General features: G+C 41.3%; 1 protein-coding gene across 3 annotated transcripts in view; it reads right to left on the bottom strand.

Moving 5' to 3' along the window:
• poc1b (POC1 centriolar protein B) overlaps positions 1-26,110 on the bottom strand; it is a 51,250-nt gene extending 25,140 nt beyond the window's left edge. Inside the window, exons 1-10 of one of the 3 annotated variants that reach the window (XM_078256507.1) lie at positions 25,820-26,110; positions 25,078-25,162; positions 24,144-24,315; positions 23,373-23,552; positions 22,962-23,069; positions 22,448-22,563; positions 22,081-22,214; positions 21,443-21,511; positions 21,140-21,292; positions 20,597-20,674 (exon numbers count right to left, since the gene is read on the bottom strand). In XM_078256507.1, the coding sequence (XP_078112633.1) occupies positions 20,597-20,674; positions 21,140-21,292; positions 21,443-21,511; positions 22,081-22,214; positions 22,448-22,563; positions 22,962-23,069; positions 23,373-23,552; positions 24,144-24,315; positions 25,078-25,162; positions 25,820-25,843 (1,119 nt within the window). In that variant the 5' untranslated portion in view covers positions 25,844-26,110. Of the gene's footprint in view, positions 1-20,583; positions 20,675-21,139; positions 21,293-21,442; positions 21,512-22,080; positions 22,215-22,447; positions 22,564-22,961; positions 23,070-23,372; positions 23,553-24,143; positions 24,316-25,077; positions 25,163-25,819 lie in introns of all 3 variants that reach the window. The other 2 variants (XM_078256509.1, XM_078256508.1) reach the window with 2 other exon arrangements.
• Positions 26,111-26,554: the final 444 nt, after the last annotated feature.

The following is a 26,554-nucleotide window of genomic DNA, read 5'->3' as shown; positions in this document are numbered from 1 at the left end:
GCGATTGGGCATAATCTAACCTAACTCCACCAATCAACTCTACCAAATGGAACGCCATTCCTTTAATGTATTCATCTGTTCACCCAGTCTTTATTTTTTTTTTTCTTGCCTCATAAGTTATTTTACCAATTAAGCCTTAGTTTCAGAAAAAATTTAAACCTAGTAAACAAGAAATATCCAGTATGCAACCAATCACATTACATTATTGACCAATTACAAGTCACAAAGCACTAGGGCACTAAGGCAGCAGTGAACTAGGCTCTGCAATAATCTTTTTTATAAATTAAGTTAGCAACCCTGCCCACACAAGCTTTTGTGTAAACGCCATGTTGGGAAAGTATCGTGATTTAATTAGCAGTCAGTTCCACTTGCCTAAAGCAGAAGCATCACTAGATGAGAGTGTAATAAATATTGTTGCGGTGGCAACTAACTGAAAGCTATCTTCATTTCTCGTGGCTGAAAATTACATATAGGGCTTATGAACAGAAATGTCAACAACGATCCACAGACAGCTCTAACACACTCCATTCTCCCTCCAAACTGCCAACCTTTGGGAAACGGGCATGACAAGGAAGGCCAGTTGATTAGGCAAGAGAGGCCGTCAAAGAGGAAGCAGCCACAGGTGGGCTTTGTGGTCTGTCATCATGGGTCCTGTAGCACCAAGCTGCCTCTCTGTCCTCTATCAGAGAGGCAAACAACAAGCAGGCTCTGTTCATGTGTGTCCACATATTTCCAAACATATATGTGCATGTGTGCATCACAGCTTTGCTCCTGTTATTACAAAAAAAACAGCAAATCTGCATTTGCAAACCTTTAGAATATGAATGATATGAATAGAATATGTGTACATATGGTAAATATCTGTGAGAACTTCCACTTTTTATATAGCTTTATGCCTTTTCAGATGTGGAATCTGTAACTTTGGGGTCATCGATCTGTTTTAAGTAATTGCTTTTGGCTGTCACATAGATTCAAAGTTCCACGTTGTCTCACACGATGCATGGAGCCGCAATGCTCACATGAATTTTGAAATTTGACGCCTGAGCTTTGGCCACGAACTTCTTGGGAGATTGTTTACTGCAATATGCTAGTTCCCTGTCTCGTCATCTCAATCTCGTGGTTCTCTAATTTCAGCATCAGACTAGCTATTTCTAGAAAAGTAGCTTGTGAATCTCACAAATGTTTCTTCAGAGTCAAACCTAAGCTCAAAAATGTTCCAAGTGATCAAAATGCAGCACATAAAGTGTCACTTCCTCATCTTTAATGACTGGTTTGCATTGGTTGTTTACTTTTTGTAAAAAATATTTAGCAAAAAGTTTATCGTAGTATGATGACAGTATGATTACACTGTCCGCAAGAAGCTTTTCATAGTTTCAAAAATGTCCCAGTTTAGAATCATTAAAGTCCATCCATCCATCCATCCATCCATCCATGTTTGTTCTCCTTATTTTGAGTCTCATCCTCTAGAATATCCTACTCTGGTGGCAGCTTATCCGCTGGTAAGACCTTACACATCAAACAATGGGATGCATGAGGGCCATGATAGATTTCATGAGAACAAGAGGTTCCATGTACAGTGTGTGTGTGTGTGTGTGTGTGTGTGTGTGTGTGTGTGTGTGTGTGTGTGTGTGTGTGAGACAAACACAAGTACAGGACCAACGTAAACATTGTGAGGTCTGTACATTGTTTTTGAAGGAATTAAGAAATGTTAATGTGTACTGCATGGGGCACTAGTGACAAATCAGACATAATAGCCCCTTTCACACAGCTTTTTCAAGATGGGACTGTTGCGCCGTTAAGCCACCACGCCGTCTGAAAGGGGCTAACGTGACCCGGAATAAATTCCTAGAAACCTTTAAGCTGCAGATCTTAGTTTAAATAAAGCTCCTCCCCTGAGATGTTTAACAACATATAAGGATTTGTTCCTGATTAATTTGTATGTAGTTCTAAATGAAGTATTATCTGCACATTGGTAAGTCTGCATACTATTCACTTTTGCCACAAACAAAGAGAGTAGCATTGTGTCAAAAGCTAATTAATGCAAATGGCAAAAGCCATATCCGGCCCATTTCTCTTAGCAGAACATAGTCACTATTCAGACTGGGACTCACGTATTGTCAATACACTTTAAATATCACTCAAAACTTACCATGAAGTGAGTTATTTAATGATCAGTCAAAAGTAGAGGCAGTGTCAGGGTTGTGTTGACGAGTGTATAGGTGAGCTCAGAGCCGAGCAGAGCTGGAGGTGGGTGGTGTAGGTGAGTGCTTCTGAGGCAGAAGAATCTACTTTTTGAATGTCTGGAGATGTGATGAGATTAGCTGGCAGAGGAGAGGTTTTTATGGTAACCCCTGTGATATTCTTGCGCTCACCCACCTCCTCTTACATCAAAGCCAGGTTTTTATGTAGGCGTTCAGTTTAAACACCACAAGGGATGGTTATGTCAGATTCTGTGTGTATTGCTTAAATATCGGTTTCACTTCTGCCTTCAAGGCCTGAACAAGAGGGTGTCTAGGTTCCTGGGGTTTGCCTGGTTTTGTGCAAATCTCAGCCCTTGGTACTTTCAAAATTACATCATTTGTAGGCTAAATTGCATCATTTAGCAGTCTACAGAATGCTAATAGAACTCAGCCAGTACAAAAATACTTGAAGAGTAGGAGTAATGTAGAAATAGTTGGTTCAATAATCTTATAAATTGATATTAAGGCTCTGCTTAAAACATGTTAACTTTAAACACTAACATTTTATATAACACTGTGTATAGTTAGATTTACACTATGCCCTTCCTTAACTTTTACCAAAATGTTAAATTATGTGCACGGCTGACACTGCCAACACTGGTTATCTTCTCTGTCCATTTCTTTTTTTAACGCTGAGTTGCTTTACACCCTAAAAAAAACAATTTCAGCTGTGTTCAGGCGCACTGAAGTGTTTGTGTTGGTGGTTACAGACCGGTAATCTATGATACATTGTATTAAATTGTCATTTTAAGGAGGGAGAAATGCATACAGTACTGTACTACAGCTTCAAAGAAGACTTTGCAGAGGAGGGAAAATACTCCAGAGGTAAGAGAGGTCCTACTGGGGAAATCTTTGGGAACCAGAGGAAAACATTTCAAACAGTGAAGCCCTTCTTGCCTTTTTTTTTAACAGTCCCACCTCCACAAGACCAGGGGTTGACGTCAAACAAGCCAAACCTTCAGCCCACTCTGTCCTGAAACAGGTGGATCAACAGACTGTCAAGTGTTTCCTCCTGGGCAGGTCCAAACACCAAGGCTATTGTGCTCTACACTAAGTGGTAGGAACAGAGAAAATGTGGTCAATCATCAAGGCAGCAAAGTCCTACTGCTTTAGAACATAAACAGTATGAGAGAGGGTTTGGGAGTAGACAGGTGTGAACAAAAGAACAAAGAACAAATGGGAACAAAGAACAAATGGATGTGGAACTGTAGCAGAGGATGATGTAAGATTACTGGTTTGGGAAACCATATTGTAACCAGAAGGTCAGTTGATAGAGCATTCAGGCAGTTGTGTCAAAGTATCCTTAAATTAGACATCAAAATCCCTACCTGCTTATTTCATTCTGGGTGCAAATTTACATAAAAGGCCTTAGGAAATGTTTGTGGGAAAACATGCAGGTATGTCATGTCTATAGCCCAAATCAGCAATCGTTCCTGACCCAACCCAAGCTCTTGAAACATGCAATTAAACTAAATGCAAAGTGATTTTTTTGTCTTGCTTCAGTCATGCAAACTTGACTGCCGGACGGCTGTCTTTGTGTGTGTAAAAAGATGAACAAAGATGGAGGGAGGAGAGACGTTTTTACGTTCATGATGCAAAGTCACACAGTCACAAATAACCGTGACTGCTACAAATAATGCTACTGCCAGAAAAAAAAAAAAAAATGCAAAAATCGATGCCTTTATGCAAATAATTTAATACAGGAAGAATGAAAAAATTAAACTCTTTACTGAATAATTCCTCATTTCCAGTGCATGGTTCGGCTTGACTCGACTAACTTTTGGACCTACCAGGTACTTTTCTCTATTTTGTTTTCCACTGTGGATAGTACCCCCTCAGTGTAGGTGGAACTCTCCGCTGATTGCCATAGCCACGCTGTGTAAATCTGCTGTGACATGTTCAACGCGACACTTGCTAAATCCTTTCATCGGCAACCAAACATCTGCCCTTCATCAATTGTACGGCGTAGTTTTGTGGGCTGCCATTTTTTCAAAAACTGGGTCGAGTGAATAAAAAAAAAAAAACAGTAGCTTGGCTTTTAAAAAGTCAAGGTATGAGAGAAAGATTGTAGTGCTGATTCTCTCTGACCAATCAGTGGTCTGCAGTGTTTGAACTCCAGCTTCTAGTGTACCAGGTACTATCCACAACTTTTGCTAATGGAAAACCTAAAAACAGCGAGTTGAGTAGAGCCGTTCCATTACATGCTGTGTATATGCGGCATAAATGCCTTCCATATGCTGCTCTTCACAGACAATCTGCTGAGGTAGTCAACACACATTTTTGATAAGAACATACAGTATGACACCATATCAATCCAAGAGAATTTTTTAGAACTGGATTCCTGAAACCTAATCCAATTGAACCATGTCAGGGACATCAATGTGTCACTTGTTGACCAGACCTCTTGTCACTTGCCCTCACATGAGCCATCCCAAACATAGGTCCTGTTGTGTAACATATGTGATTCATTGTAACCATTGATTACTGGATGTTTCTTGACAAGAGCCATGGTTCAGACTGCGGCCTTTGAAGTGCTGCAACTGATCAGCAGCATAGGGACTTTCTAAGAATAACTAACTGTAGAGAGGGAAATAAATGGATGTCTTCCTTTCATTAGGCTCACTTAAGTGTTCAAATATAGCCGGTCACAAGGGGACTTGCAGCACAAAGGTGGCATGTGGACATATTCACGAAGAGAACAGCGGTGGGTCAAAGTGAGGGCATTTGTGCTGAGTTTGTTCCATTTATACAGTTTATTACTACACAATAGGCCATTACATACAGTATCTCACAAAAGTGAGTACACCCCCTCTACTGCCTTAACCCTCTTGGGCATGGAGTTCACCAGAGCTTCACAGGTTGCCACTGGAATCCTATCGCTATAAAGATAAAGCAGATGTTCACTGTATGTTGCCTATTAAATGTCAGAAACCTACTCTACTACTCTTTTATACAATCTGATTTCAACTCTCTCTCAACTTTGTCTGTTTTTTATGGAATTTAGGAACAGATTCTTGGACACAAAGTGATTTAAAAAATAAATAAATGTCAGTTTAGCTTTTTTGTTATATGAACATGAATATTCTCCATCTTGCCGTGCACAAGAATTGTAGGTGTCACTTGTTTTTACATAAGCTGGATGTTCTACTAGCATTACCTGACTCTGGAAAAATTATGACAACGAAATTGAAAATGCTGTATCCTACCACACTGCAGGAAATGCTTTGTCATGTCAAATGGATTTCCTCCTACAGTAGGTATACTTTAACCTTCATTAATCAAAACATAGAAACCAAAAAGCACATTTCTTAATGAGTCTTAGTTGTTATATAACTTTTACCAATATCAATTCAGATCCAGTTCTCAACCCTACATTGAGGTCCGTCTAGTTCTAGTAAATTAAATATCACTCAAATAGGACAAAACAAAAGTGCAATCATTCTACAAAGTCTGCTAACTGAAAGTTAGCAGCTTTCATTAATGCATACAATTCTTTCCCAGCAACATCATATTCACGTGTGAACTATCAAGCAATAGTATCAAGCCAACTTTAACACAGACTATTTACAAGTTGTACTGTTCTTCTGAATGGCAGTTACATATGTATGTGCAGCTAGATAAACAGTTAATACTTAAACTGTGTCATGACCAAGAACCAGTCCCTCCAGAATTTCGCGATGACGCGATCATGCCAATTCACGCAAACTCAACCAATGACCAATCACCGGAACTTTTCCGCAAATATGACCAATAACCTGAAGTTTCCCGCAACTTCAACCAATCCCAGCAGTCCCACGTGCCAGACTTTGTATCAGTATGTGACTCTGTGAGGCAATGACCCATCGGGAGAGAGAACAGGTTGATCATTTCCTTGTTTCTGATATGAAGACAACAGGTGTGTGTGACTCAAACATCTCACATTTACCAACAAAACGTACAGCGAAAAAGACCGTGCAAAACATTTCAGACCGTCCTGCCAACCTGTATACATTTTAACATCAATGTATTTTTAAAGAACTATATAATAAAAAAAAATATAAAAAAACTGTTCACCGTCTGTCTCCCGCAACTTCATTGCAACAAACATACAGAAGACATCACAAGTTTTATCGCAATTTTTTGACAAAAGCTCCCGTGACATCAGGCATTTTGGACCGCAACAATCTCAAAAAAAGGCCGAGAAATCCTGCAGGGACTGAATGGGTGCCAGTATACGGAGCAATACCTTAAAACTAAAGTAATGTAGCATAAAAAGCTAAAAAAAATATATTAGATTTCTTTCTTTTCTTTGTGTATTTTGAGATGGGATTTTTTTTTAACCACAATTTTGGGGCGTTCTTAAACACATTTCTTTCCCCTCCCCTTTGCAACTAATTCATTTTATCATTTACACTGAAACTGAACTAAAAGACAATAAAGGACTTGTATTCGAGGAAGGAATGTGTAGCCATATGGAGGGCTTAGGTGTATGTAGGACAGCAGGAGGTTAATCTTTCCATGTAATCTTGAAACATATCCAACCATAAGCATGACTCACATCCTTATATCCCTGAGAAAGCCAACCTGGAGATTACTGGACAGGTAAACAACTCAGTGGGAGAGAGAAAGTGATGAAGATGATGGACAGCAGACATAGTTATTGAAAGTGTCACGGAAAAAAAAAACTGTACTTTGAAGTTCATCTGCTGCTAATACTTATATGCTGCTAACCTGCAGTTTCTAATGAAATTGAACAGCCTAATTCCATTTAATCACTTTAAAATGTCTTCTTTATGAAGCCATGTATACTGAATGTACATGTGCACTTTGAGTTGTTTGACATTCTGTAATTGTTTTATGTGTGTACTGTGTATTGCACCTGTATACTGTATATTACTTACTATGTTCAGTAATTGTTATATGTATTGTAATTTTATATGGCAGGTAATCAGGGCGTCATTGAAAATGAGAGCTTGCTCTCAATTGGCCCTCCCTGAATAAAGGTTATAAGTATGAAGAAAGGCAGAGCATAAAAGTACAAAAAGAGAGCACACAACATTTGAATGGCTCTGAATATGCACTGCCACCAAATGAGCTCTTAATGCAATAAAGCCAGCAACATCTTCACACAAATATTAAATCTACCATCTCAAAGACAGTGGCTCTCACAAGAAAACTGCCAAAACCGGCGGGTATCCATAAGGGAGATTGGATTGGGCTGCATTGCCACATTGCATTGCTAATCTGTTTTAGCACTTAGGCTAATACCAAAAGGACTGCAAATCACCTGTGGGAACCTCATTTGCCTTTCAGTATAACCACATTGCTAATTGTCCCAATGTAAAACAATGCAAGCTTAAGGCTCAACCTAATCCCCCTTCTGAGACTATGCTAGCGACCTAACGTTTCCCATGTTCCCACACATACCGGGCAAGGGGCCAGCCCAACACACTTAAGCGGCTTTAAACAAGAATATTACATCGGAACCTTGACAAACAATCCAACAAAAAATAATAATAATGCAACAAAAAGCTATTATTACTCTGAACCATAAACAATATTAAACTAAATTTTGTATGGGGACTATTATCACATCTGTCTTGCATAAAAAAATGCATTTCTTTGGTCGAAATATGATTAAGACAGGACCTTCTTAAAATGTCAAAAACGTATCCGCGTAGTCCAGAAACAAAGAGGCAGACAATCTTAAGCTGTGCGCACGGTGGCTACTGTATTAAAATTCTCAGCAAACTCATTAAAAAACAAAAAGATACACAAGCTGACCTACATGTTATAACGACTGAGACTACCCGGGAATGTGTGCTTGAATGTATCTGACTGGCCAACTCCGTGTGTAGCCAGATGTTGTTGGACGGCACTACAGCAAAGGTCTGGTTAGGATCATCTTCATTGTCGGACAAGACTGCGTTTTTTGCTGGAGTGGTCTCACTGTAATGAATGAGAATATGACATGTTTGTATTTTAAAATATGGGACACTATAATGAAGGTCCCCAATTCTGAAAGACATTTACTGTAGGTCAGGAGTTCTGGATGTTTTACTGTAAATAGTACCTTCATATCAAATGATGTCACTAAATCACACCCCCTGTCCTCTCCAAACTCTAATTCTCCTCAGAGAATTACTCTCTAGTTAATTCATTGTCATTTTCTTCCCAACACCGGTTCATTCTGTAGTCTCTGGATTATTTTCATGGCACCCCTGATTCCAGTACTTATTCATAGAGTACCTTGTATTGTGGGTGGTCAAAGAATTTCTGCTCCTCGACTTTTATTGATTGGACTCAGAAAAATGGAAATATATGCATGAAAGAGACTTAAGACTTTCGGAGATTGCTGATTGGCCTACAGCAGACCTGCCTACCTTGAAGAAATTTTATGAGTACAACCCCCCTCGCGCGCGCGCGCGCACCCAACAGCTGCCAATGTACGCTCCACGGTTGCCCACCCACCAGTGAGAAACCTATGAGATACCTAACACCATAATACATAATAGACACATGGCGTCTGCAATCTGAAAATGTAGGTGGAGAGGGGATAGATTATGATAGGCTACTATGAGTAGGTCATATTCCTGCATATTGTTACAAATATTATGAATTACGTCACACACACACACACACACACACACACACACACACACAATTTATAGTCAATACATTGTTTGGCTCATCACTACCTCCTAGATTACAATAAATTATTATTACTGTGCAGAAGAATGGAGTGGATGAATGGCTGTAGGTGTACTGAAACTACACAAATGTTTTCTTATATCCTGTCCAATTTTGTGCCCATATATTTGTTAGTCTAGCCAATAGGAAGCAGAGAGAGCTAATAAATAGGCCTAAGTACTTCTGCGTTAAAGATGAGAGTAAGACCAGTTTAACACATAGCCTTCTAATGATTTCCTCATAAAACAACTTTCAATAGGCCTAAAGCAACTACTAAAAAAAACACAAGATTGAAGCCTGGCAGAGACATGATTATAGGCTAATAAATAACATGGGTCAGATATTTTCAGATAGGCTTTTCAAAAGGTTGACATGGGTGACATTGCATTATGTCAGTTGCCATCACATTGGCCTAGCAAATCATTAACTGAGCTCGTAACAGCTGGACTCCCAGTTATGATGTCAAGGTCATTATTTATGTTCATAAATTCAAGTAGGCTAAATAATAGCCTAACTGTTACCTTTATCTTACGTTAATCAGCACCTGGCCTGTCTAAAACCTTCTAGTTTTCTAGCCATTCCACCACTTTTCTAACTGCCCCCAACTAGTGGGAAGGATGGCGGGTGTGACAGGCTAGCCTATTGACACTATGAACGTTTTTTTCTTATCATCCTTTTATTTTTAATATCACTATGTTTCGGGGGGTGGGCGGGGAGTATTTGCAAGAGTGTATGGCTGCAGCCTGGAGACCTCCTGTCTCATGCTCCTCCCGTCTCATGCCTGGGCATGTCAAACGCTAAACTCAGATGCTCAGAATACGACGGTAAATTCAGATGTTCAGAATAGCCTACGAAATCCTGAATTATTTCCTAAATGAAGTCACGGTTAAGTTAGCGGGCATGGGAGGCATGAGACGAGAGGTCTGCAGGCTGCAGCCATACCCGACTCAGTATTTGCGTGTGGGACTGTGTTCGTTACCTGTTGTCCCTTTGTGACTGATATCGATGTCTGTCTTGCACACGGTGCAGAACGCGTGATGAGGTAGCCTGGACATGTGGAGGCAAGGCCATCTCTCCCGATAGCGGTCAAGAAATCGCTGTGGTTTCCGAATCTTTTTTTGAGGCGGTTCAGCCATGGCATACAAGCCTACAGTTATCCGGCCAGCCTGGCTTGCTTGAGGCACTGAATTGAATTAAACGTGCAAAGCATTTGGCTAGGAGGGGCAGGTGGGCGGAGGGTTCAAATGCTGCGCTCTGATTGGCCGAAAGCTTTTCACCCCACTTAACACGCTGTGGCTCAGCGGCAGAATCAACGCCATATAGATTGCATAGAAACTGAAACCGGCGAAATGAAAGATGCAACAAAATGCGTACCTAGAGAGCAGCGAATCGTACAAGCGTACTTAAGGGTCAAAATGCGTGCCGAGTACGAAAAATGTGTACATGTTGGCAGGTCTGCTACAGGTCAGAGACCATCCTTGAACCTATTTATTAGTGCAACAGAACCATGTCCCATTGTAATGCTGCACATGTGAAAAGGAAATGGAAGATAAACACAAAAGAGAAAAGCAAGTAAAAAGGTAAGTAATGGGCGGATAGAGTAAAGAGATATAAAGACAGAAGATTAGATTTGGAAAAGAAAGAGGAAGAGAGTGGATACATCAAACAATAAAAGTCCATTAACGCCATCCATCAGTGTGGCTGTGGTCAGAGGTGGGGGATCCAGTTATCCCTCTCCGGGGAACAGAGAGATGAATGACTTCCTAACAGGTGGACTATGAGCTTAACAGGAGGGGGGTAGCAGCGAGAGGAGGTGGGGTTTAACCTGGGACTGGGCCAGTGTTAAGTTACAGCTGCACCTCCGGAGAGAAACCATGACCCCGTAGCTTTCTCAACTCACAGGAAATGGATTTGTTTTCCTAGCCGTTTCCACAGTTATCCTCCCTTCACAGACACACATGCGAGAGTGTATGAGGATTCACACATACACACACGTGAAAAGATAACAAATGTACAGATACATTTAGAGGCACACAAAGACTAAAATGTTCAAGCACATCTTGAGCATTAAATATGGATTTGGGGGTTCCATATTAGCCCTGTCAGTAAAATCTAAACAGTGGAATAACTGTTCCACAAGCAGCTCAAACACAATGAGCCAGAGCTACCACCTCTAACAAACAGATGAGACAGACACAAATATTCTCAGCCCAGAAGAAGTAGCATGAAATAAATCCATTCCTAAATGCACTGAAAGTCAACTAAAAGTATACTTCTGTCTTAGCTAACCTAACCACCCTAATCACGGGTGAATCAAAAGGAAAAAAGAAATCACATTTAAAAAAAAAAAAAAAAGTTAAGGAAAATCAACAACTTGTTTTTCTGCAAGCCTGGATGAGCTGTACAAAAATAAGCCTGGCCGGCAACATAGCCATGAGGTGTCTGATCTGCCTACGCGGTTCACCGGGCCACATCCTCTCTGCCTCCACTCAGGGAGAAAATAGCATCAGCGAGCAACGCTGCCAGATATTAAGGTGGCCTGTTATTTCCACACACATACACACTAGTGTTATATTGGCGGAGCTGCAGTTGTCCACCACGTTTAGACAAACTTAAATACAGTGAATACAATTATTTGGCCTTAATATGTTCGTAGGCCCATCTTCAAAACAATTATCAATTTGGATTGTGATGCACATATTAGGAAAGGCTCTGATTGCCTTGCAAATCATGGGTTTTGCAAAAGGACAGAGCAATAAAAATGCCAACCATCTTTTAATTTAAGCTGGGAATCATTAAATATGAACGGATCAAAGATAGTACCACAAATGTTTTTTTGACTTTTTCCTCTTGCTCTCTCTTCTTGCCAGGGTCTTATAGGCAAGATGACCACATAATCAAATCTTGTGTCTGCTCTCTTTTCCATCCCAGTTCAATTCCCATCTCTCATCCCAGCCTCCTGCCAGTTCTCCAGGTAGGGATAACAGCTAGCAGGGGGAAAAAAACACAACACATCATCATTTGCCTTTCAGGTGTCCCTGGTACCTGTAATAGACCTGCCTAGCTATTTTTAGCCCCCTGTACGAACGCCTGTCAGCACGTTCCCAGTAGAGGCCCGTGAGGATACGAGCTGTACCCTTGAGAGAGAGAGAGAGCACATTCAGAGGGCGGCAGATTGGTCGAATGTGGAAAGATGGTGGAGGTGTCATGGAAGAAGAGAAGCCTTAAGAGTAGCAAGAACGGAGGTAAACAGCTCAGAAATAGTCCAAATGTGTCTCAGTGAGATACATTGCCGTAAACATGAAACTATACGATAGAAGGCTTGAATTTTACACAAAATCTAAAGTATTTTAATAGGACTGGATACAAACCAATAATTTACTGATACTGACATTTGTCCTTGCTGGATTTTCTCTGCATAAAGAGCTAAAACAGATCCTGATCCAGATTGTACCAGTACCCCATCGTCATCCAGTCACATGCTTCCACGTGTCTCACATGTCCACTCCATGTTCTACACATTCAGAACAGAGCAGTGTGCAAAATAAAAAGGTCTTCTGTCCTTGAACAATGTAAAATACAGTATTGTACAGTACATTAGTACAGTATTAAAGTTTGTTTGGAGTAGGTCTGCAAGAAATGATTATTGTCATTGTTAAATGAGTTGTTAATTACTTTTTCCATTAACCAATTATTCCATTAACCTAACATTTTTCCCCTCTCACAATTCCCCAGAGTCCAAGGTGATATTTTCTAATCATTGATTCTGTCCATCCAACATTACAAAAACCCAATTTACAATTATACAAAAGAATAAACAGAAAAGAAGCAAATACTCATTTTTGAAAAGCTGGAACCGGTAATTAATTTGTCATTTCAGTACTAGAAATTACAATTAGAAAAGAACAGAGCCGTTCTTTTCTAGAGAGGAGTGATGTAAATACTGTCCATAGTGGTGGTTTTGTACAGTAGCATATTTAACCTGCAAAACCGAGAAGAAACTTTGTTTTAATACCCAACAATCAAAGAGTGGGAAAAAAAACTCCTCCACTGACGAGCAGACACAAAGTGCAACAGCATGGCCCTAAAGTAACCAGCCACTTCCCATAAGTGAGCGTTGCGTAAGGTTGAGATAGAAGACAAGAGTTACAAGAGGAGAAAAAGGGGAGAGACAAAAAGAGTGAGAAAGGTGAGGGGGGAAAGGATGGACGGGAATCCGGAGAGAGAATCCTCTTGCATTAGTGATAAGGCTTGCCCTCTTGTATTTTTGATGAGGGAGATCACATTTTTTCGGAGAAGACTGGAGACGCCAGCAAAACACAGCATAACGGGATGTGCACGGTGTCCTGAGACAGGTTTCCACTTTGACCCGGCTGTTGGTCAGGAGGTGTTACGTAATATTCCAGTTTCACAAGGTCTCATCCAATACTGTACTTTGTTTTCTGCCCACTAGAAGAAGGAACTCGCATAAGCAACATCAACTTTTGCAACAATGCAATGAAATGCAATATCATGCGGCTAGCTACACACAGCGCTGTCCAATCGAATGATTGACGCCAAAATAACTTTCTAGAGTTGTAAAATCCTATCTTATAGTTTATAAACCACTGTGCACTGTTCCGGTATCTGAAAAGCTCTAGATGTATAACTCAAAATGGACAAGCTGGATTGTTTTCACCTTCTTACCGATAACTATAGCAACACACATACACCAACACAGCCCCTTACATTTTCTTTTAATGCCGTGGCGTTTCACGTTTGAACATTTCCTACGAGCAAGGTGGAAAGCCAAAACGGAGGATTCTCAGTGTGTCCAGCACTATGACTGATCCTCTCACATTACATGAAGTCATTTGATTAATTCATTTAATCACTTAAATAAACTTTGAACACATTACAATATCAATCAAGTGTACACTGTGTTCTGTATGTTTTTCAGATTCGTCTGCATGAGAGTGAGTCAGTGTGATTCTAACAGATTGGCAGTTTGATTGTGCTTTGACTGAGTGCACATGAGCTTGTTTGCCTGATTATAACGTTGTATGTTTGTTGGTGTGGGCATGTGTGTGAGGTTGTTATGCAGCCTCTGGGAGTGCACATGAGCTTGTTTGCCTGATTATAACACCGTATGTGTGTTGGTGTGGGCATGTGTGAGGGTGTTATGCAGCCTCTGGGAGGCCTTGTCCTGGTGAAAAGTGAAACCCCCCTTCCCCCCGGAGCGGTTACTATCTTTAGCTCATTTCCGTCATGTCTTGTCACTCGTGTTCTCCTCTACAGCACTTAAATCTGGTATCTAAAGCTCCGGGCCATCCAATATCCTGTACTTCCCCTGCACAGGAAGCTAGACAAGGGTGGGGGTGGGTCATCTCTGTAAATGTAGACACATACACACTGCAATTACACAAACATGCATGGCCTTACATATTCACAGTTGATGGATGCACCTGAATAGAGTCACTACAAGTAAATGTACTGCACACACACTAACACATGATAAGGATTATACACTCATGATGGAATGGAAGGACATCCAACAACAAAATAAAAACACACAAATGCACACAGGTCTGTGACAGGAGGCCTGTCAGTAGAAGACACCTTGTCTGATCAAACTGGCGTCACAGCTAACGTCTGCAGGGACACGAGAGATGGCGAACGTAACCAAATCTAACCTTCTGTTATCTAATCACCTCTTAAAACACACACAAACACACATTTGCACTGCTAAAGCTTTGAGGACCGTTTATCAGCAGTATTACTAAAAACCTTTAACACTAACACTATTTAACCTAATTCTTAATCTCAACTTGAGCCTAACGTTGACTCTAAATGCTTCCTTTGACTCTAAAAGTGTTCAAAACTGAACTAAGCCAAACTGTTGCACTACAAACCAACTTCAAACCTGCCCTTTGTGGAAGCTACAACTAGCATCCTGCTCTCTATGGAGAAATTGTATGAACTTACCTATGTGGACATTTCAGTCCTTATAAAGACAGGTACACCATGCACACACACACAAATACATTATAACACGTTGCTGTCTTCCTTGGCCTCATTTCACGCTTGCCACTCTTAATGTGTTTCACAGCTGACTTGATATCTGTTCAGTGCAATGGGTTTGACACTCTCCGTGTCGTCGGCTACTCTCTGCTGCCACTCAACTAAAGAGGAGACTCACATTTTGAGAGACACCCAGTCCCACAATTCAACAATGGTACTTACACCAAACCAAGAAATATATTTCAATGTTCTTTCTTTTCTTTTTTTTTAACCTTTACTTATCCAGGTAAGTCGATTGAGAACAATTTCTCATTTGCAACGACGACCTGTCGCATTCACACAGTACCACATTCATACCTGGAAGCTGCCCAGTACAACCCCAGTCTGATCTGCTGGCCACTGAGCTGCTCCACTGGAGCGGTTGGGGTTAAGGGCCTTGCTCAAGGGCACCTCAAGTGCACAACAAACTACTTTTGCTGAGGATGAATTTTAACCTAGTGCAATATGGTAAATTTAGACAAATCTGAGTTTATAAAAGCCACAGTGCTGGGGCAACCTCTAGCTCACCCATGTATGTATATATGTATGTATGTATGTATGCCCCATGTAGTCCTTGGCAGCGTCCCGGGTTCGAATCTGACCCACAGCCCTTTGCATGTCATCCCCCATCTCTCTCTCCCCTTTCCTGTCTTCAAGCTGTCGTGTCAATAAAAACCATGAAAGCCCAAAAAAAAAATAATCTTAAACAAAAAAAAAGGCACAGTGCTGAATGCACACCTAAAGCGAACGGAAACGTGTAGGTTGTGCATATTGAAAAACAATGTAAAAATGTAAGTTTTTCAGTTATACTACTACCTACTAAATCAAAGACAAGAATGACCACAAAAAAAACACCAGTTAAATTGCATGTCATGTTAGTCAGTCTCATTAGGCTTTCTGCCCCCCTTTACCCTATACATTTAGTGGCATTTAGATGAAAAAGTAGTAGCTAGCCACAGGCAAGAAAAAACACTACTTTGCGAGCAGCTGGTGTTGTGGAAGCCCTTTGATTAAAACAAACCTCATTCTGCAATCTGTAGGCCCCTCAATGACCTCTGGGGGGGGTTTCAGCAGCTGATGGACACTATGGCTGTTGGCGTGGATGAGATACGTCACTTAATGGCTACTGGTTTGTGTATATCAAAGCTCTGTAATGTCAATATAGAGTGAGGGCACCACCCTGGGCTCTGCGATGACGTAGTGTTTGCTGATGACACTCCATTCAGAAGCACTGAGCCCTGCTAGTGCCGCTAGCTTACTGCAGGGCTTAATGGCTAATGCAGAGAGAGAGAGAGAGAGAGAGGGAGAAAGGAGACGAAGCCACAGCTGATGCCAAATTGGTGTCATCATGACATTACTGACATCACCTCCCTGCCCATACGAACTTCCTGAATGCAAACAACATGAGGACACCCTACAGGCCTCATGTATAGGAACTGATTCTACAGTAAGCTCATTGAGGGTCATCCAGTCATCCCATGTTTGAACACATGATTCAAAAACTAAAGATTATTAGTATCTTTGTTTGGTTATTATTGGTATTAGCGGGTTTGTTTCAGGCTATTGCTCCTGGCCAAAAATATATGGACACTCGAACATTACACAAATGTTATTGTTAAACATTGTTAAAACCACAGGCATTAGTATTATGCTGTCCAGCAGACTTTAAATGTGGCTGCAGATGCATTTATCATTGTGTGCTGTAGCATTAAGATTCCCCTTCATCGGGACAAAGAGTCTTAGTCCACACCAGCATAAACAGTCCCAGACTAAAAGTACACAAACGTATGTAGACAGGGTTGTCATTTCAATCCACACCTCAAAGATAATCCCAACGCGTATCAGCCATATGAGGACACATGCACAACATTGTGAAAAAGTTTAGTGCCATAGAAGTCAAAATAAAAAATAAAATAAAAAATTGCAGAAGTGATAAGAGGAGATGGCCCTGCCTTAAGGATATGAAGGTCACCAATGGCAGCAGGAACCTCCCCACCCAGACACCCACCTCAGGCCAACTGCATCTCCCGTCCCCTCCCTTCCTCTCTCTCTCTGCCCATTTATCTGTCAGGCATCCTCACCCATTTTCTCTCTTCCGCCTACGCTTGGACCCATTAGGGCAATGGGGGGGAAAACACAGGCGCAGGGCGAAAGGAAAAGCACTCTGAGGACATCAACAACGGTGGAAGGAGGAAAGGACTAGGAAATGACCAGTGGGGAAGTGAATAGGAGAGGAGGGGAGGAGTTCCTCAGTGATGGAAATCAGAGCTGACAGGAGGAGTAGCACTGGGGGCTCCCTGTTCGACCCGTTTAAACCAGGGATGACTTTCACACACACACACACAAACTCGCAGTCACTATACCCAGTGACTCATGTACGCACACAAACAGACCACACACACACACGTTTGTTTCACTATCTTTGTGGGGACCCGTCACTGAGATAATGCATTCCCTAGCCCCTTACCCTAACCTTAACCATCACAACTAAATGCCTAACCATAACCTAATTCTAACCCTAATCCTAAAACCAAGTTTTAACCCTCAAACAGCCCTTTAACTTTGTGGGGTCCAGCATTTTGGGCCCCACAAGGCTGTGCAGACCCCACAAGTATACTGTATTCCCCGGTTTTTGGACCCCACACACACACACACACACACACACACACACACACACACACAATGACAAGCTGCGAGAAAGGATTGATGGGCATGAATGAGTCAGGAGCTGTGTGTGTGTGTGTGTGTGTCTTTTAAATTGAAACACAATTCGCTGATGCACTAACAGTGAGTAAGCATGTAAGGGTCCAGCATTCATCTTGCCATTTGTGGCAAAGATAAGGCTGATGTATGTATTAAATGTGTGTGACACCAGAGTGCAGTGAGTTAGTCAGTGAGTTAAACAGGCAGGCAGAACTCCAGCTAGTCTATTATTAGAGCTGTGGCTGCTGCAACGGCTGCTGCGGCGGCCCCCGAAGGCCAGGGCATCGGCACGTGGATTCCTGCTCTCTTCCCATCTCTCTGATCTCTATTACTCCCCTTCTCTCGCTCTCATCTCTCACAGGTCTTTCCATTCAGGCACACTTGAGTGATTCACACCGGGAGCAAAGCTCCTTCAAGCAATGCAGTGAAAGAGGAGGACGACGATGACGAAAGAACAAGAGAGAAGGAGCCAAATCTGAGAGACACCCTGATGCTCACTACACAGCAGTACTCAACATCAACATCAGGTCAAACAGTGGCAACAAGTGCTAAATAAATACGTTTTCCATGCACGCATGCTAAAGTAAAATCACTACTGCTGAATAGGAGTTATAATTGATGTATTCTCAGTTTTACAACATGTTTCTTTTTTTAGGAACTGAAAAAGAGATAAGGACATCATTAGAAGCCCAAACTTTTGGTTGTTCATTCTAAGAGCATAACAATGCCCATAGAATGAAATAAATAGAAAACTTTTTGTTAAAGACGTCACAGCTCAAAAGGAAAATTATGTGGCCCATTTCACTCAAAACTATATTCACATCCAAATAGAAAACATGCCCAAACTCACAATCATCTGCCTATGAATATACACTGATGAATATGAGCACATTTCCAGGAGCATGCTGAGGGTCAAGGCATAAAATACAAACAGAGTATGTTTCTGTGCTCATAGAACTATATTTTGTGATCCCCCAGACTTTTCTTAATGCTCTGTGATTCTTTTCTAAAAAAGTAGGGGGCAGTAATTCCCTGTACATTCTCCTGGGTGCTTTTTAAAGAGGGGGGGGACAGGCTGCTGACACTACTGCCATTACTCAGGGATCACACTGGGGACCTGTGGCATTTTCTTAACAGTCTGTGATGTAATGACAAAAAATCTTTGATGCCAGGCTAGAAAAAGAATCCCAGTGAACTATTCTAGTAGAAATCCACAACCAACCTTGGTGTAGTTTAGAGCAACCATTAGGAAAGCAATGGTCTAACATTCTATGGACTTTAAGATGGGAGTGAATAAGATATTTATTTATATTTAAAAATTAACATCTTAACCATCAATCCTCAATTCTGTGAACGCATGTTGTTTTTTCTAATACTTATTAAAGATGTGCATTAAGACCCACCTAAATCAATCTCATATTTCTATCCGTTTATCCAGGATCAGCATTTGGGGAGAAAGCCGATAGCACTAATTCACATCCAGGATTTAACCTTACAGCATAACATGCACTTGCTTCTCTAGTTCAAGGACAGGTCACTGGCATCTCAGATGGGCCCTAAGCAACAATACAAACTAAATAAAAGAATAATCTGGAAAACACAACATGGCATTTACAAGGTTGTCGGGCCAAAACAAATACACAAAGTCAGCTTAAAAAGTTTGAGAAATAGGTTTGTGACAGAAAAGTGTCCTGAAGCAAGAAGTATATTCCCCTGCTGCTCTAACAGAGCCGCTCAGTGGCCAGCTGTGGTTGTACGGACTAAATAAAAACCTATATAGGTCAATAAAAAGTCTACCGTTTCATTTCAAAGTCTAACCCATTATACTTTTACACGACTGAATCTGAAAACAAACTGAAAAAAAAGATAGCTAAGGCTTTTTCCAGGACAAATGTTGAACAGGCTTTCATGATAGGTAAAAACTTATTATCATCCAACATATTATCAATGTAATCACTGAATTTCCGTTGTGCTCTGCAGCTCGGATTTGGGAATGTGCAGAATTGTATGATTCGAGTAGTAGTGTGTTTCCGAACAATGTGATGCATTTTTAAACACACATTAAAGAGCACTCTTGAAGACAGACAGTGTGTTGCTTTCTGATGTCATCACCACATCTCTGACAAGTGAATGGACTGATGTCCTGTCAGTGCTGCAGCAGGATGGCAAAACTATAGACTGGTCTACACTGCCACCTGGTGGACATGGTTACACAAAACTTTGCTCCAAGTATGACCAGGGGCTCTACACCTTAACGAAAGCATTGAGAACATTGTTTGTGTATACAGTTTACTAAAAAGAAACGTTTTGAACAACTCACTGTAGCTGTTGTTCTTCCGGTCGCCGTCCATCGAGCCAGTCAAAAATAGTCGAGGGAGGAGAGTAAAGATGGAAAGCTCCAAAAGCTTAGTTCCATATAAATGCACGGATAATTCGTTGTTTTGTCGTTAGTGAAAAACAATATTGACCTTGTGGTTGAAAAAGGAGCCTCATATAGGAATGACATTTCCTCCTATGGAGTCCGTTCATTCGCATTCGGAGATCGACACTTTTTGACTGACAAGATGGCGGATAGCGTAAACAACAACTGCTAAAGTGATATTTAAAAATAGTGATTTTGATGGGATCATAGTAGTGCCCCTAGCACTCCCATTCAAAAGGCCATTTGACCGAAAAACGAAAATACGGTCAATCTTAAAAGTGGTGATTCCGTCCTAATTACGCTTTTGAACGAAAGTTTGACTCGGGTACGTTCACAAAAAGACCCTAGGTTGCATTTTGGCGAGAGTTACGCTTTAACCATATCTATAATAAGAGATCAAGGCCCTCAGTTTCTATGTGCGTTCCAGTTTCACTGTCAGCATATACCTGTAGAGCTATGGTAGGCAGGGAAATATGGTGTGGCTTGCTTTCTTGTGGCTGTGCGACTTACAATGTCAGCTTACCGTGGTGCTGTGAAGAGACTGGCCCAACTCTATGACATGCGGATCAGTGGACTGAGTGTCTGCCACTGTTGGACTGATCTATGGAAAGAAAGTCAAGTCATATATAGCTGCTTTGGCGTTTTATAAAATATCTCTTGATTTTTTTCACCTGTGTAATTTACTAAATACACAGATTATGTCTGACATGTCTGTGGACTGTTTATAGTTAAAGCTTGAACACTGGTCAATTATAATAAAACAAGACAGTCTGATGGTTTATAGGCCAGGTAACTGCTATCTGGCCTTCTGACCACATACTGTTTGGTAGCCTAATGTTGTTGACACATGCTTTTTGCTATGATCATTTTATTGATTTTATTTCTGATCTTGTTGAGTCGTACCTTCTTCATGTTAGTTCATATGGTAGGTGATGTTAAACTTGTATATTACTATGATTTCAGAAAAGTTGATCTAGCACCTAATCATTCTAAGTAGAACTCAGCACAGCCTTGAATAACTCAATAAAACGTATTTGTATATGACGTTTGGTGAAACTGAACAGACCTGAATGGCTGTGGGCTGTAGGCGGTGAAGGTGGGGTCCTCTGGGGTGGATGTCAGTCACGTGAGGTGGGGGATCCGGGCTGGACCTCCGGCTGTGCTGTCGCAGGATGTCCTGGTAAGATTTGGTGTCAAAGTTCGTCCTCCACATCAGCACCTAGGGGATCGAGGGAGCAGCACAACTTCCATGATCAAAAGGTTCTCAGCTCTTCTACTACAGAAAGTAAAAATGTAACCTTGAAGTTACTAGCTATTGAGAGTATGGGCAATACAGTACAGGGTGGTTATGTAGTCATGAAACACCAACCTGACCATCAGCTCCCCCCGAGGCAAAGAGGTCTCCTGCCCTGGAAAAGGCTACTGTGATTACAGCGCCCTGAAAAACAAAGTAAACAAAGTTACTGAATAAAAAAAACTTTCCATGACAAACACCATCAAGGACTACTCTAGGGAAATACTGGAACACCGCTGCTCAGACTGCATTATAGTGTCAGGTGCGATTCCAGGGGACCAAACATATTTCAGGGGGGCCGGTGATACCCTGTGCCCCCCCCCTTCTAGCCCCACCCCTGAATAGTGTCTGATATTGTCTAATGGTGTCTGATGCTGATGTCTGTGGTAGGGCTGCACGATATGAGGATTGACGATTATTTTGACTGATATTGCGATATGATTCACGATACTGGAGGGAATTATCGCTTTTGTATCATTATTCTCATTTTCATTGAAAATCGATTTTTGCGAGGATCTGTACCAAACAAAGATTTTTTTTCTTTAGTCCGTAGCATACGATTTGTAGGCCGGGACGTCGCTGCAGCACCACAACACTTCATTCGGAATGGTTCGACACATATTTTGCCATAAACAAATATTGCGCCCCCTTGCGATTGTCGACACAATTGCGATTAATTGTGCAGCCCTAGTATGTGGATGACTTCACATCACCTTGTGTCCATGGAGGGTGTAGATGAGGCGTCCCTCCAACAGGTCCAGGATCTTAACAGTGCTGTCACTGGAGCCACTGATCAGGTAGTTATTGGACGGGTGGAAGGAAAAGCTGTTGATTCCTGCACTGTGGACTGATCCAAGATGTACAAAAACAGGCCACACAGACACACACACACACACACACACAGACAGACAGACAGACAGACAGACAGACAGACAGACAGACAGACAGACAGACAGACAGACAGACAGTAACAGCAATTACAGTCGTGGTACACAGATATTGGCAAGGACATTTCAGGTAATTTCTTTATTTTCCAAACTGAATATATAGCATTATTATAGCTCTGACATGTCGACATACCTTGATAATGCTGAATCAGCTTGTTGGTCCGTAGATCCCAGATTTTCAGTGTACTGTCAGCTCCCGAGGACGCAATACAGGTGCCACTTGAGTTGAAACCCACAAACGTTGTTGATCTGGAATAACAGAAAACGCTCAGTGGAGTCAGTGACCTGCAGCAGTTTAACAGTCTGGTGTGTAATGAATACACAACAATGCCATCTATGGGCCTTTTTTCACACTTCTATTTATATTCCATGATGTTTCGGCCTTTCGTCTGAAATTTAAAAAAAAACAACATTCTCCCCCTACTCGGATCTCCTGCTTGGAAATGTATTGGTTGTTGTATTACAAAAGGGACAAATATAATGTCCCGAGACTACTGTGCCAAGTACAAATACACAAAAAAAAAATTGTATTTAATTGACTAAAACCAACCGACTTTGGCCACATATCTGTAATACAATTAAAACCAAACCCAAAGTGATGGCAGATTCAAAGCTAAGAAGAATAACAGGACACTTTTAGGACTTACTCTCGATAGTCAGTGAAACAGTTGATGCAGTGTTTGGTGGACGTGTCCCACAGCCGGACAGTGCGGTCGTCTCCACAGGACGCTATCAGCCGCCCATCTGGGGAAAACCTGAAGTAAGACCAAAAATGACCACTGAATTTTATCTACTCGTCTCCATCGGATGCCCCATAGTGCCCGATTCAAAACATGTTTAATTGTGCCAAATATTTACAAGAAGTGCATAACTAATTATCCTGGTTTGTGATGTGCAACTTTGTTTGTACTTGCAAAGTTGGTGAGCCGGACAAAAACTGAATTTCAGAAAGTAGCTAAGTGGTAAAGCTATCTTTAGTTTGCCTATAAAATCCACACACACACACACAAATGTGCTACAGCGCATGGCATTACTGAGGATGTGGTGCTGCTGGGTACCTGGCACAGCGCACCCAGTTGGTGTGCTGGTTGAGAGAGTAGACGAAGCACTGCCGGTGGACGCTCCACACTTTGACAGACTTGTCGTCAGAAGCTGTCACCAGTCTCTGCCCATCGTGGGAGAAAGCAACACTGCGTACAGTGGCCGTGTGGGCTTTGAACACGGTTGACTCTCCTTTCCTATGACAAACCGAGAAATAATAACAAATGCAACCAATTTAAAACTAGGGCTGGGTATCGTTCAAAAAGATTTGATACCGGTACCAATACTGTGACTCCGATACCAGTTACTAAACGATACTTTTTTTCAATACCAATTTTATAAAACAAAAATAAATTACAACATTACGGCACAACTCTTTTTTTCCATCTCCTACTACGTGAGCTCTGTCTCTGGGGGTAACGTAGAGCTTTTCCTCCATGTCTCTACGACGTGTAACGTTCGACTGCCAATCAGCAGCATTATTAGATCTTAGTAGAAGCATGCTACATGCTTATTGGCTCACTGACTCTGATGAGATTTACTCTTTAGGTATTGAAATTTGGTATTGAATGACGAGGCATTTTTCGATATTCGATACTTTAGAGGCTATTCGGTCGGTGCCTAAAAAGTACTGAATTCTGTACCCAGCCCTATTTAAAACCCAACTTCACCCAGTATTCATACCGGGCAGCCTCAGCCTGCATGGTATGTGTCATTTCATATTACTTTTATCTTACTTAGTCAACAAAGAGGTCCTGATTAAAGTGGAAAAGGTGACTTGAGCCTACATGGAAGGTGTCCACAGTCGGACCGTTCTGTCCTTGGAGGAAGTGGCCACCAGGTTACCAGAGGGGGAGAACTGCACCCCAGTGATGACGTCTTGGTGGCCAACATAGCGGAAAGCCCTCGCCTTTGGGGCCAAATTCCAGATCATCAGGCTCTTATCCACTGACCCCGAGGCTGGAGGGAGACGGAAGAAAGATCAATGAAGACTCAGTCAAGACTTACGCAAAAATAACAGTACATTTTTCATGCTGTGGAATTGCAGTTGTAACGACTGGTATGTAAAGAGGCTATTACAGTGAATAAAGTGAGCTCAGTTTATACTCTAAACCTTTGTGCCTCATATGAAAGCAGAGCCTAATCTGACCACAAACATTCTGGTAGGTCAGCGTTGTTGTTAGAGAGGCTCTCCTAAAAAGAGTCACAGGAAAAATGTCTGCAATGGTCAACGTGCTTGAATCCTCAAGAACAATATGCACCATCAAAGTGCCATGACAATACATCATTGTGACAGACACCAAAATGACTTTCCTTGGAAAAAGGTAAGTTTTCTGACTAATACATCAGTTGGAGGTAAAACGTCAGAAAAGCACATAGTTCATAAAGCCAATGTGTTGTGTTAGTTGATGCCTGCTATGTACAGTATGTTGAGCATGACTATGACACAACATGTACAGTAAGTCACGTACATGTAGTTTACATATACAATTCAGAGGTTATTATTAAAGATCTGATCATTTTGCCAAATACTACAGATCTGTAGTCACAACTGTTTCAGGCAACAACAACAAATGCTTTTCTAAATGTTTGGACGGTGATGTTAATGTTAAAATGTTGAAAAGCAACATATCTGATTATAGGCAACGGTCTACATACTGTCAAAGAACATCCGAATAGCATCTGAGAATTTGTAAAGTTTGTGGTGGCAGCAAAAATTACCCAGTTGTTTGCGGTTTGGATTGAAGTCTGCACAGGTGACAGCATCTTTATGCCCCCTGAAGTGTCTCTCTAGCGTTGGATCTTCCTGCAATGGCAATGCAGAGTCAGTCAGGATAACTCTGCATTTCCTTTGCTGTATTAGTTAAGGAACAGTTTGCTCAAAGTTGTATTTCATCAGATATTTGGAAAAGGAGTGGTGAACGATAGCACAGTGATGAAAAAAACAGCACGTCTAACTGTTAACACTATACCTGTGTGTGTGTTTGATGGATACTCATCCACTACAGTATGTTCAACTTACTTCACTTTTTTTTTTGTAAGAATCAGTTGCATCGTGTCTGTGAAGGAGCTCTAAAGATTTAAGTCTAGGCTGAGGAAAAATGTGGTGTTGCAAGCATAGACAGTGAAAGAAAGGTTGCAAGTACAAGTAGTGGAGGAAGTCACTATGGGACACTGCCTATCTAAACAGACAAAACATGGTTGCGTTTAGGGGACGCATTAAAGAGACATTACACTAAGCAAAAGCTTCACGAGCTGTTATATACCAACAACAAAATATACTATGCTGTAACGATTTAACAAAGAGGACCCAAGGTGTGTTCGTCAGCAACACTTAGCAAATCCTCTTAGCAGAGACTAGCAAACTCTCCGACTCAGCTACCCTTAGCAGCAGTGTAAGTTATCAAAGTAAACACACTTCTGCTCATTAGCCCTTTACGAACGTATTAACACATACACTTACCATAACAGAGGACATTGTGGGCATGTATTAAAAGCGCTTATGTTGTCAGAGGGAAAGTTGAACCGCCCGGGCTACGTTACTTCCATGACTGTCAAACATTGCGCCTTCCTCTCAGACCAAACATGTCGAACTCAGATAACACGGGGTTCTGCTCGACAGTCTTTTAGCAACCTTAGCTGAATTTGAATTTTATGAACTCTAAATGAAAACTGAGTTTTGTGTTTGCATACGCTTCCGAATAGAGCCCGTTATTTCTACAGCTGACGTTCAGCTTAATTACTGGCCACCTGTAGCAACGAAGAGAGTGGTGCTGCATTCATGATACATATGAAAACGGGAAGATGCGACCATTTGATGTGAAAATTCCGTTAACAACTTGAAAATACTATTATTGATGAATTGAAGACATTCATTAAGATGCAAATGAGAATGGTAACAAACTTCAGAAATGAAGGCTCTACTCTCTTCTCAAAAGGAAAGGTCTGCAGCCAAATATGAGTTAGTGAATATCAAATAAAAACGAAACATATATATTAAGTTAGCTTTTGATGACTGATAGCGAGCAAGTGGGGAATGTATGAATACCTCCAAGGCGCTACCAATGAGGCAGTCATTTTGTTTTGTGAACTTTTGTTATCATTAACCGTCCAACGTTCCGGTTATTTTTAAGTGTCATGAATGCAGCATTAAGTCATTAAGGTGGAGCGTCTTTCGCTGCTAAGCAACTAGCCAACC

This window comes from Sander vitreus, chromosome 8, assembly GCF_031162955.1.
Source record: "Sander vitreus isolate 19-12246 chromosome 8, sanVit1, whole genome shotgun sequence".
NCBI lineage: Eukaryota > Metazoa > Chordata > Actinopteri > Perciformes > Percidae > Sander > Sander vitreus.
This window is presented reverse-complemented; position numbering and strand designations above follow the sequence as displayed.